This window comes from Cheilinus undulatus, linkage group 2, assembly GCF_018320785.1.
Source record: "Cheilinus undulatus linkage group 2, ASM1832078v1, whole genome shotgun sequence".
Classification (NCBI taxonomy): domain Eukaryota; kingdom Metazoa; phylum Chordata; class Actinopteri; order Labriformes; family Labridae; genus Cheilinus; species Cheilinus undulatus.
The window spans coordinates 46,840,557-46,853,107 of NC_054866.1; the positions used below are offsets into that span (position 1 = coordinate 46,840,557).

The following is a 12,551-nucleotide window of genomic DNA, read 5'->3' on the forward strand; positions in this document are numbered from 1 at the left end:
AGGGGCAGTACTTTGGGACACAGCGGAGTCGTGATGTAAGCGAGCAGCAACAAGAGGCCGGTGCAGTTATGGCAGAAGACATTAGCATGGATGCTGCTAAAGCACCAGTTTTATCAGAACTTGATGACAGTTCTTCGTTAAAAGAAGTACAAAGAACAGCAGTGAGTTGTTTTCTTTTTTCTTTTTTTTTTTTTTTTTTTTTTTTTTTTCCAAAAACAAGAAAGGTCATGTACTGACATGTCTACAGGCACGGCTACACGGCTACATCACGTGTGTTGTTTGCTCTGATTGGCCTGTTAAGATGTGACAGAACATTCATCCAATCACCCTCCAAGTTTTTTTCAAAGACTCTGCCCTTTCCCAAACACTGTGTATGAGTGGTTTGCCAGATGGATGTGTGAAACACATCCATCTGGCATGTCAGGTTAACTATATCAAGCATTCAAAGTGCAAAAATAGAAACATTCTTTATTCTTAAGCTACTTTTGTGTCCCAAAAGTGGTGAAATATTGAGGCAGCAGCAGACAGGAACTGAAAAAACCTCTGTCTAAAGCCTGGATGACCCATGTCACACAACTCCCATCATGTATGATACATTTCAACCCAGCAGTCTGGTTTGGTTCAGTACAGTTTTGTCACGATTTAGCACATTAAACTCTGATCCTGCCCATGTTTCCTCAGCTGAGGCCGTCCAGCTTCACTCTCTAGAGATCTAGATCATTTGGCTCAGCTCAGTAGAGCTGGTTGTTCTAATAGCTCTTCATTTGGTAACTGTTTGGCTTTTTAAATGTGGACTAAATAACAAGAAAGGATGTAGGAAAGGGAACTGTCACTCACATGGGAGCTAGCAACAGTCAGTTACATTACAGAGCCATTATGTAGACCAGGTTTGTTCATGAACAACACATTGCTTGACCCACAAGGTTTATTCAGTTGATAGCACATGAAGGTTTCATTTAAAATCATGTTTGTGACATAATGAGGATTTCTTTAGACATTAAAGGCTAGCCTCTTAGCTCAGTACAGGACTCCTCGAGACTCTTGTCTCTCTTTATGTACTAGACGACTCTAGGAGGCAGGACTGAGTTAACTGTCATTTTGATCGTCTCCATGCCAGGTAGATCTGTTAAACTGTGGTAAAAATCACTTTTTTGTAAAGTGTAAGGCATATTCAGTGTATGTAGAAATTTTCTGGTGATAATTACAGTGCACAGGTCCATTTAGAGCTTTCATGTTTCAACTTCTCTCTGTTCCTATTCATTCTTGAGGACTGTCCCCCACTTCCTGCCCCCCACTTCCTGCCCCCCACAGGAGCATTCAGGATCACGTGATTGCAGATGACCTTTTGTTTTTAATCAAGTTGTGTGGAAAAGGTATGCCTGGAAATGTGACTTCTTTTCCTGCTAGTCAAAATGGTACATGAATTCGAAACCTCACAATTTGGTGTGTCTTTCAATGAATGTAATTCAGGAAGGAGATGACTAGATAAGCTGCAAAACTCATCTGCAGAGCTCATCATTTGTCTTGTTTTAAAAAGTTAAAACAAATGCATATTTTAATCCAATCAGTGATGACATAAGTTATAAAAAGATAATTGTTGTCCAGTAAGTTAGCCTTTTAATTTGCATTATTGAATTGAACTGTTATTGGTGAACACAAGCTCGATTTCTCTAAAAACCTTTTTAGTGAATGTTTCAGCCTCGACTAGAAAGCTCTGTGTTTATCCTCATTTTTTAAATCTGTTTAATATTCCCTTAGCTCAAAGAAAATTGCCTTCTTTTCTGGTTATGAATCCTTTCTGGGGCATTGTGTGGTTCGTTTCTGCAGAAATTCTTCATAACTGCCGGGGCAAAAAATCAGTCCCAAATCTTATTATGCAGCAAAGGCTTTGGGGTTGTTGACACAAACTTTTAAATAGAATACAACCTATCATTCATCTTTAACCTGTAGTTCCTTAATCTAGGCAGAACATTAACTGAACCTCCAACAAATACAAGTTGGTTTTGGGGAAAACCGTGAACAAAAACCTATTCTTGTCATTGCTGATAAAATCACGTCAATCCTGGGCAGAGGAAGTCCGTTGACAAAAGGAATTTCTTATCTTCAGCTCCTGATCAGAACGTTCATTGGAAGCTGCAGATTCTCCCTCCTCTGCAGACACATCTTTTTGAGTGAATCAGGGCAGTGGATCACAGTTGCAGCCCGACTGAGGCATCAGAAAGCACAGACTGGGGTTTCTCATATCGACCAAAATTCTTTTGCAGTGGCAGGAATGCTTAGAAAAAATGCTGGAGAGCTCTCACACCTTCAACACTTCATTAAAAAGAAGAAGAGCGAGTATGTATTGATTCTTGAAACTCTGAGCTCTAAAGCTTTATCAGAGTTTATAATCCACTGCCAGCTTTGTAGATGAACACATCCACTGGTGTACATTTTAAGGGTATAAAATGGCACCCTTTTAAAAACTGTGTCTGTTACCTTGTGTGCCTTGTCATCACTCTTTAACCGAGGAAGTCAATTATCAAGTCTCCAGACCTCTGGTGTAAATCGATTCTATCAGTCAGTGTTTCCTAAAAAGCCAAAAGGAGAGAAAAAGGTGCCTAGGTGTTCCTGCAACAACTAACAGAAATACGTGAGCTGCGAAGTCTCTCTCAGGACCCTTTATTACACCTATCTGTTATTGACCCACTTCCTCTTGTTTAATGCTTTAGCAGACAATGGACAAATTCATTAGCATCCAGCTTGAGGTGTTGTTCACTACACAGCCGAGACCAGTCACAGGGGATGGATCATTGCACTCTGATTGCTTCTAGATCACCATTTTCACCACAGGCTGATAAGTAAATATCAGTTTGAGGGGACTGCAGGGGAGGCTCACAGAAGGAACTAAATAGATCAGTACCCTTTCAATATAGACTGGCACTGTGAGGTGAGGTAGATCATTTCCTGTCAGCACTGTTTGTAGTCTGTGGCCATTTGAACGAGATTCATTAATCATTTTTATTACAGAGAGAAACCTCCAACTTTTGAAGCAACAGCTTGTTAATTTGCCATCTTGAGTTAGTAGTTTCAAAGTGGATCTGTTTGAACAGTCACTTCAACTGAGAGAAAAGGGTCATACCCAAAGAGTGCCCTGGCCACCTGCTTTCAGCACTTTGTAGCTGAAGCGGATGGAGGCGAGACAATTTCAAGAAGTGCAGTTTTATGGCACCAGTTCAAACACCAGACTTCAGCTTCAGCCTCCAGCTGTTTTATACGATAGCTGAGGCTCAGAGATGGAAGAGGCGTGAAAGGAAGGAGAGAAAAAGAGTGCGTGATCAAGTGAGAAGCCAGACTAGAGTAAATATTAGACAAGCTTTCTATATGTTGGCCAGAGCTTTAAGAAAACAGAAGGTGCATCCACTGCATGGATGTGTTTCACATTCATCTGGGAAAGCTCCCGTAGAAAGCATTCGAGAAGGGCAGGACTTTAAAAAAGGTTCTTGACAAAGCGATTAGAGGAACATTCTGTCTATACACACTGTCTAATGACAGGTCAATCAGAGTAATAAATCAGAACAAGGTAGCAGACGTGCAGCTCCACTACTAACCTGAGCTATCCAAGCTAGCACTGCCATTTAACAACCAAGCTCATTAGTGGCTAAAATTCATGCCACAGCCTTTTAAGAGACATGCAAAGACATCTTCTCTGCTACGTTTTCAGTGTGGCTTGTTTTGATGAAGAAATGTGGTCCAGTTCTGATAAAACTGCTGCGCTGCCAGCTGTTGCATCCCCCCTGTACACAGTAGAGACACGTGCGGTTAATCAGTGAAATGGTTAAAATCGTTTATCAAATTAGCCGGCGCAGGATTTACTAGTCAGTTAAACTAATTAACATCATTTTTTATGGACACGGGCTAACCCTTTACCTACTGAGGGAGCACCGGTGATCTGTTTTATATTGTCTGGAGTTTTATTACCATAACTCTGTCAAAGTTGTCCGATTTGAAAAATTCCAACGGTGTTGGAAAGCTGAGAATTGTGGGCATGCACACATATATGGTTCATTACGGTACTCGCAACCACATAACGTGGGCATTCATAACAATTCACCAGAAGTTTGGAGAGACAACTACATAGATACATAACTCCTCGAAAGTTTGTTCAATTTAAAAAATTCCAATGCTGACAGAGAGCTGAGAATCTGTGCTTTCCGGCAATATATGATGTGTGGTGTATATATTACAGTAATGTCGAACAGCACTGCGAAAAGGTCAGCTTTGCAGAAGACCAGTGAGAAAGGAGAGTGAAGGAAGAGAGTAAAAGGAGAGCGAGCGAGATTGGTGTTTTGTTTTCTAAAAATAGCATTAGATAATGGCATTTGTGCATGTCTGTGTTTTGTTACACACATTTAAAATGTCGGGGAGACCATCAAGAATGGTAAAACAGCCACTACGGTTCATAGAGGAGGACAGCGATTTGAAGGATGCATCTTCTGAACTGACGTTTAGTATAGTTCTCTTTTGCACACCCAGAGTCCTAGACTCAAAAAATGACTGGTGATTGTTCTAAACATGTATAGGTTCACATGTCAAATGTCCAATTAAACTTCATGAGCAATAACAACATTTCTTCTCATAAAAGCCATGAAAAACAAATCTGTTTTTGTGTTTTTCTTCTTTTAAACTGCTGACAATTCCATATAATGTGCAATAATCATGAACCAGATGTTGAAAAGTCAAGTCCAAGTACACTGGGAAAAGGGACCAAAGCTCTCAGACTTAGGGCATTTCCTGACTATTTTACAGCCATAATAACAAAATATGTCCAAATCACCATTTTTAGCCTTAGGAGGTAAAGGGTTAAATTCTGGTCTATGTTGCTCTTTTAATCTGTAATGAACCTCCCGCCACTAGAGACCGCTGTAGCTTCAGTCAATGGCCGCTGCCTTCCTGTCTGGCACTTTACCAGATAAAAACATAAGAAGCTCAGTGGTGGCTTAGTGGTTAGTGTGTAGTAGGAAGACTGTGGTACGCCAGTTTTCTAAAGTAGTAAATGGAAATAAAGTGGTATGTAGGCTGTTGAGGGTTAAACTCACATATAACTACTCACCCGATATGAAAGAGGCCAAATATCTAAGGCGGACAGTGCTGACCCTGTGATGAATTTGACTGTTTTCTAGGGGCTTTCTCCTCTTCAGAGTAGTCGGTTAAACGAAATGTAAATGAACATTTAGCCAAATAGGGAAATAGACACTTAGGAACATCCTTAGTACACAGCACGACAGACGACACCCTATCCGACTGAAAGTCAGTGCGACTTCCAAGTGAGTTGTGTGATTTGAAATTTGTGGCTGAATCGGATGAAATTTGCACGATGTATACCCAGCTTAATGGCAGCAGCCATCGCTGTTTGCACACGGTACATCTAAACTCCTCCTGCAGCTACGGCCCTGTTCTCTGTTCTTTGATGAAGTGAAGTTGATATTTTTCTATCAGTTATTTGCTAGTTCTGAGGCAGTTTTTTTGTATTTATTTATCATTATCATTACATAAAAAGGCATCCGCCTTACTAGGCACTCTTCTTTTGCATACATCCACATGCAGTCTAATTAAAGGCTTTGACATATACTTTTTAGTGCTATATCCACTTTGGTACATTTTTTTACAATTATATATGGAAATCCTACATTTAAACAAGTGATAGTACATGTCAGTCAGATCTAATGCCTGCTGCTGGTACTTATGTGTCTGTTGGTTTCATAAAGTCCAGCTGGACCACAGGCCGACACTTTGGCTCATTGGTACTTTCACTATACACTCCCTTGAATCTCATTATTTTGAAAACTGCATCACAGTCTGGCAGTCGAGGAGCCATCAATCCACAGAAATGCTTTTGAACCTTGTATGAATGTTTCCTTGGGATTGCGGTGACTCAGAGGTGGAGTGGGGCGTCCCCTAATTTGAAAATTGGCAGTTGATCCTGACTCCTGCTCTCTACATGTGAAAACACACAAATTACTCCCAAAAGAAGAAAGAGTGGTATGATTTAAACAGATCCTGATGAGTAGCCTGCAACTTTACTCTGAAGACTCTACAGTCTGTGAGTTTGTGTATGAAAGGGTGAATGCAGCCGTGAAGGAAAGCCCTTTAAGTTGTCTGGAGAGTTGAAAAATGCTGGAGAAGTTCAGTCCACTTACCATTTATTCATTTCCATTCCCAAAGAAAGACAATTCATGGTTGTCAGTAACTGGTGTGGGGGCTCCGAGGACAGGAAGAAAATGACGAGCTGCAGCATGGGCTTGTTAATTTTCCATACCTTCAAAACAAGGCAGGTTTAGTTTGGGCTTTTGGGACACTGATACACAATTTCTACAAGGTTTCCACAGCATTACCTCCACGCTGTGGTTTGCTCTGTTTTTTAAGTGGAGGGCATTAAAGAAAGCACCAGGGAAACAGCCTGTTACTTTAACAGTTTAATGCTGATTTTTTGTTCAGCAAAAGTTAAATAACTTTTCAACCATAAATCATAGCTTCTTACTTTTGTCCCTCCAGAAGCCCAATGTTTTGCCGTTCCAAAGGTGCTATCCATGCCCATGTAGCCTTGACAGAGACTTTTCTCTGTAAGGGCTCTCTGCTAGCCTGAAACCTCAGTGACCTTTAGGGCTCTTTAAAAGTTAAATCCAACATTGAACGTCTTTTTATCCATTTTTTTAATCAATTTTGAATGCAGCTGCTAAGCCACCATTTTTTATCCCACATTGCTTTTTAACAGGCTGTAACAACCATTGGCAGGCTGTTCTGTGGTCATATATTGCTTTGTCAAACTGTGCAGGTCTGACTGTGTAGGTCCTGGAGGAGATAGCCTGAATAGCTCATAATGGAGTGAAAGAGAGACAGAGGGCCTGTGATGTGACCCTCTGTGTCTCTGCAGACAGGAGCTGCCTTTGACAAATGTAGAGCCAACACAAAGAAGCACAAAGACATTTTTTGTAAATACGTAAATATTTTGAAGTCGTAGTCATCAATGTTTACTGTGTTTCACACATGAAAATATTTCTGATTTAATTTCAGTTTATTTTTCTTTTTTCTTTATAATCCCATCATTTTTTTTTTTTTTTACTTAAAGTGACATTACTTGAGCTTTTTAAGACAAAAAGTCCAGGAGAGACAAAATGGTTAAATAATTCCTTAGGAGCTGAGGGTCTGTGCTACTTTTGTGTCGTGGAAGTACTGAATATTCAGGCAAAAAAACACAGAGAAACACTGGAAGGCATGGATTAGAACAATCACACAATGCTTGCATATGTTCAGTTTACACAGTTTGGTTCAGTGCAGTTTTGTCATGGTTTAGCACATTAAACTCTGATATTGCCTGTTTCAGCTGATGGCTGTCTGCTCTCATCTGTTGTGATGAGAAATTTGTGTCTTTTAGAAGATCCAGATCATTCGGCTCAGCTCAGTGGAGCTAGTTGTTCAGCTCCCAAATGGCTCTTCATTTGGCACAAGTTAAAATGTGGATTATATAACAAAAAGGATGGAGGAAAGGAAACTGGCACTCAGATGGGAGCTAGCTACAGTGGCTCACATTAACGAGCCGTTTAGTAGAACAGGCTTGTAGTGAGCAGCACATCAGCTCACCCCACAAGGTTTATTCAGTTGATAGCACATTATTTAACTAAAAGCATGTTTGTGACAAAATGAGGAGTTCTTATTATGTTAAAAGGGACTCAGCTTGCCTCTTAGCTCTGTAAAGACTCCTCAAGACTCTTGTCTCCTTTATCAGGCTAGGTGATGCTAGATGCTTCTGCAGGACTGAGTAATTTGTGATATTGATCACCTCCAAGCCAAGAAGATCAGTTTTAATGTGGAAAAACCCACTCTTTTTGTCAAGTGCAGGGACTGTATTTAATGTATGTAGAAATATTCTGATAATAATTGCACCGTAGAGGTTCATTTAGAGCTGTTAAGTACTGACTTTCCTCTTTTCCCATTCATTCTTAATGGATGTCTCCCACTTCCTGACCCCCCAAATAACTTTGGATGATTACAAACATCTTATATCCATTAAAACAACCAATGACTTTCACTTTCATTAAAAAAAAAAAAAAATTCAACAAAAGACAGAAAAGTTGAGTCAGTCCTCTATCGTGTGCCGCTGTATAAGGTGTTTTGCTGATTGTGAGTGGGTCCAGAAGTGAGTGATGCCATGAAAACTATATTCATGAATGACAGTTAATGTGCACATTCCAGCTGTATGTAAATGTCAGAACATATTTCACTCATATTTCTCGATTCAGCATTTTTTTTCTCCAGAATCCAGGTCTTCTGATGTCTGGCATGAAATGATTTCCTGTTGTTGGTACGATGTGTTTGAAGAGTTATGATTTAAATCACAGTTTAAGCCTTTGATCTGTCAGTTTAACTGGTGCTACTTGTGACAGCTACAAAGTGTAATTGTTAAATAATTTGGTTATTTTATTCATGTGTTTCGCTGGAGTGCACAGTTAGGATGGATGTGCATGGTTGTTAAATGAAGATAAAATAGGAAAAGGCACAAAATTTGTTGATATTCATAGCAGGACATGGTTTGCCCTTTGGCACACATATTTTATAATCAGTTTTAATATTTAATCTCAAAGTTAACATTTTCCATACCACTCTTGAACCATTACAGTTGTATGGCCTTAAACACAATACCTGTATCAGACATTTGCACCGTAAAGACCCCCCTCATTAGCCAGACCACATCAGATAAAATCACAACTTTACTTTGATGATGGTTTCTCTGCGTGTGACTTCCTGGTTTCCAAAAATAACCTCCCTTTCTGCCCCTGTGTCCCTGCCACAGCGCCACAATCCTAAGTCTGCATTTCACGGTGGGCTCTATCTCCATCCTTCCTGAGCTCTTATCCTCTCTCTCTGTTCTCATTCTGACAGCTTTCCTCGTCTTCTCCACCTGGCCCCGCTGTCAGTGTGCCCAGGGATTGATAGAGTTGTTCCTCAGTGTCAGATTTGGAATAAAGACTGCTTGAAACGCCTCACCTTCCTCCTTGCACCGGCCAATTATCCCTTCCCTACTGGGCTGAAAGGACCTCATGTTATAGATAACCTTCCAGTGAGATAGGAAGGAAATGAGGAGAAAGGAGTGCTGTTTTCTCCTATTGTCATCTACCTGTTTCTTTCTAGTATCCGTTTCTCCTGGCCTCTCTCTCACCACTCACCTTCTTTCATCTCCTCTATGTGTCTTTGTCCCTCTCCACCACAGTCTCAGACTAATCCTCCTTCCTGTGCTTCAGAGGCAACAACAATAGGCTGAATTTAGACCACAGGACTGTGAGCCTGGCTTTCCTCTGTTCTGCTTTTTACCCTGGGAAAGTTAATTAAAGTTTTCTTAGTTTTGAACTCAATCCTATACTTTATATATGGGGTATATGCCAAATATATTCCAGTGTATTATCTTTCATTTAAATGCGGCTCAACTCAGAGAAGACCCCACATTAAAATTTGATACTCTGATGGAAAGTAAAAAGTGCATTAAAAGAGTAAAGCCTGTGTGAAGTTACAGCTGCTGAACTATAGATCCAACTTCTCTTCAACTGTTGAATAAAATGCAGAATGAGTTGTTCGACTCCAAATAGAAAGCCTTTTAATAAATTCAAATTTCAAACTGTAAGAATAACATTCAGAGGCATTGTGCACATGCAGATTTTCTGCATTTTCTGCATTTTTATGATCTTATTGTTTTGTTTTCCTCTTTTTGTAATAGCTAGAGCTGGGAAATATGACTATAATTAATATCAGTGTATTCTTTTGCTCTTTGTAGTAACAGTATAGGATGTTTTCAGGAATGTCACCTCACTGCTAAGAACTCCAGATTGGATGGTTCTGCACAGAGAAGCACTTTTAAAATGCTCAGGTTCTGTGGTTCAGTACATTTAGTCACAGTTTGTCACAGTAAACCCCGATCTTGCTTCTGTTTCCACAGCTGATGTCCATCCTCTCACTGGTAAAAATTGAAAATCCATCTATTTTTAGAGATCAGGATCATCAAGAGTTGCCACTTGGCTCCTCAACAGCTTTTCATTGGGTGCCAGTTGGTCTTTTTAAGTACAGGTGTATCTCAAAAAGTAGAATAGCATGAAAAAGTTAATGTTTTGCTATGATTTAATTCAAAAAGTTAAACTTCATTTCTATTATTGACTCATCCCATACAAAGTGAAATATTTCCAAAAAGTGTTTGTTTAAATCTCAATGATTTTGGCGTACAGCTTCGGAAAAACAAATCTACTTTCTTTAAACATTAGTATATCGTGGGAAACTCCAATTTGCAAAGGTTTCCTGAGCCTTCATTCTCTCACTCTGGTTCAGTGCACACAACCACAATCATGGAGAAGACTGCTGACTTGATTCTTGTCCAGAGGACAATCGTTGACACCCTTCACAAAGAGGATAAGCCACAGAAGGTCTCTGCTGGAAGGGCAGGCTGTTCCCAGGGGCTGGATCAAAGTATTTTCATGAAAAGTTGACTGAAGGGAAAATTGTTGTAATAAAAGAAGAAAAAAAGCAACAGGGATGCGCTCAGCCTTCAGAGGATTATCAAACAAAACAGAAATTAGAGGACATTCTCACAGAGTGGACTGAGGCTGGAGTCAGTTCAGAGCCACCACACTGACGGGTCCAGGAAAGGAACTGGGTGCTCAGTGGTCCAAAGTCATGTTTTCAGATTAAAGTAAATTTTGAATTTCCTTTGGAAATCAAGGTCCATGACTCTGGAGGAGGACTGGAGAGGTGCAGAATAAAAGGTGCTTGAAGTCCAGAGTTCTCAGTTTTCAGAGTCAGTGATGGTTTGGGTGCCATGTCATCTACTGCTGTTGGTCCACTGTGCTTTATCAAGTCCAGAGTCGATGCTGTCAGCTGTCTACCAGGAGATTTTAGAGTACTTCATGCTTCCTTTTGCTGAGAAGCTTTATGGAGATACTGATTTCCTTTTCCAGCAAGACTTGGCACCTGCCCTCAGTGAAGCCAAAACCAGAAACTGGTTTGCTGGTTTACTGTGTTTGATTGGCCAGCCAACTGGTCTGAGCTGAACCCCAAAGAGAAACTCTGGGACGAGCCAACAAATCATTACCCGGTCATTTACCCCACAAGGTTTATCTAATTCAGCTCTTTTTGCCTACTTTAATTTACCTCACGTGTGCACTATATCCCAGTTTACTGCCCACCAGTCGCTTGCATAGGAATTAATTCCTTCTTAAAAGTGTCTTCTCAGTTATTCAGATTTCCCTTCATCCTCATCATTCAGGTCAGCTCGGCAGATTCTGAACATATGCGAATCTGTTATAACAGTTGTGAGCACACTAGAAAACATGCAGACCTTCACCTAACCGATCTGTTATCATCAGAGAGAAAGGAGGTAGACGGGACATCTGTGAGCTGCTGGGATGCCTGATGAGGACAGGTGTGACTAATGACAATCTGCAAAGGCCACTGGTTTGAAAGACAGACAGGAGCGTAGATGTGGCATTATGAGAGGTGTATAAACAAAGGACTGGTGTCCTAAACTTAAAAAAACTCTTCACAGGATGTCTGAAGATGTCAGAAAGCTCACAATATAAACTGAAATGTTGTTTTTTTTATGCTGCTGCTAGATAATCTTCATTAAAAGTGGAAGACCGCTCCTCTTTTTTTTTGGCAGTGCGAGACGTCAAATTTTCCTAAAACTGCTTAAAGAAAAACACTTATGACAAATATATTATATTTCAACCATAGTGATACCATGTTAATGCCCTGACTTTAAAACCTTTTTATCAAACCGTCTCCTTTGTGTTTTATCAGAGACAGAGAACGGTGTACAGACTGACGCTGGTGAAGGCGTGGAACGTGGAGGAGATGGTGGCGTACTCAGAGCTCATTGCTTTGGGCCAGCCAGACTTTGTCGAGGTCAAGGTAGGATCCAGAAACATGTTTTATATATTATATTTGCTTTAGTTTTCCTATACAGTATCCTTTTTTTTGCTTTTGAACTTTGATGTCAAAGCCTGTCACATTCATTGCCCTTTGATGAGTTTCCAAAGCAAAAGAGCAGTAGCTCTATCCACTGCACTGTTTAATTACAGAAATATGAAAATTATAATCTTAGGACAGGCTATCTTCTTCTATGTACGCTTTATCTGCAGTTCCTCTAGTCTACATAGTGAACTAGTAAGAGAGTTGGAAATATCTCAGAAATAAAGTCTTGCTCTACTCCCCATTGAAAAGAAGTGAGTTGGATTTAATTGAAATTTAATTGGCAAAATTTCCATTAAGCTCCATCGAATGACTTCCAGGCCTTTCATGTCCCTAAACATTTAAGATGAAAGCAAATCTTCAGCATCTTTCTGCTTGTCACTCTGGCAGTCGACCAATTTAAACATCAAGAGAACGCGCTGAACAAACATCCTAGTGTTCACACTTTAAAGCTTAACTTTCTTCAAGTTACATAATACTTCTAATTTGGTTTTATCGAAAATGAAAATACTTCAGCCAATCCTATGTCACAAACGCACAGTCAAAGAGCAAAAACTCATTTT

General features: G+C 40.1%; 1 protein-coding gene across 2 annotated transcripts in view; it reads left to right on the plus strand.

Annotated features, from left to right (window-relative positions):
* Positions 1-12,551, plus strand: part of tyw1 (tRNA-yW synthesizing protein 1 homolog (S. cerevisiae)) — a 106,024-nt gene that overhangs the window by 56,224 nt on the left and 37,249 nt on the right. For both annotated transcript variants that reach the window (XM_041813841.1, XM_041813851.1), the window contains exon 14: positions 11,818-11,928. In XM_041813841.1, the coding sequence (XP_041669775.1) occupies positions 11,818-11,928 (111 nt within the window). The remainder of the gene's footprint in view (positions 1-11,817; positions 11,929-12,551) is intronic.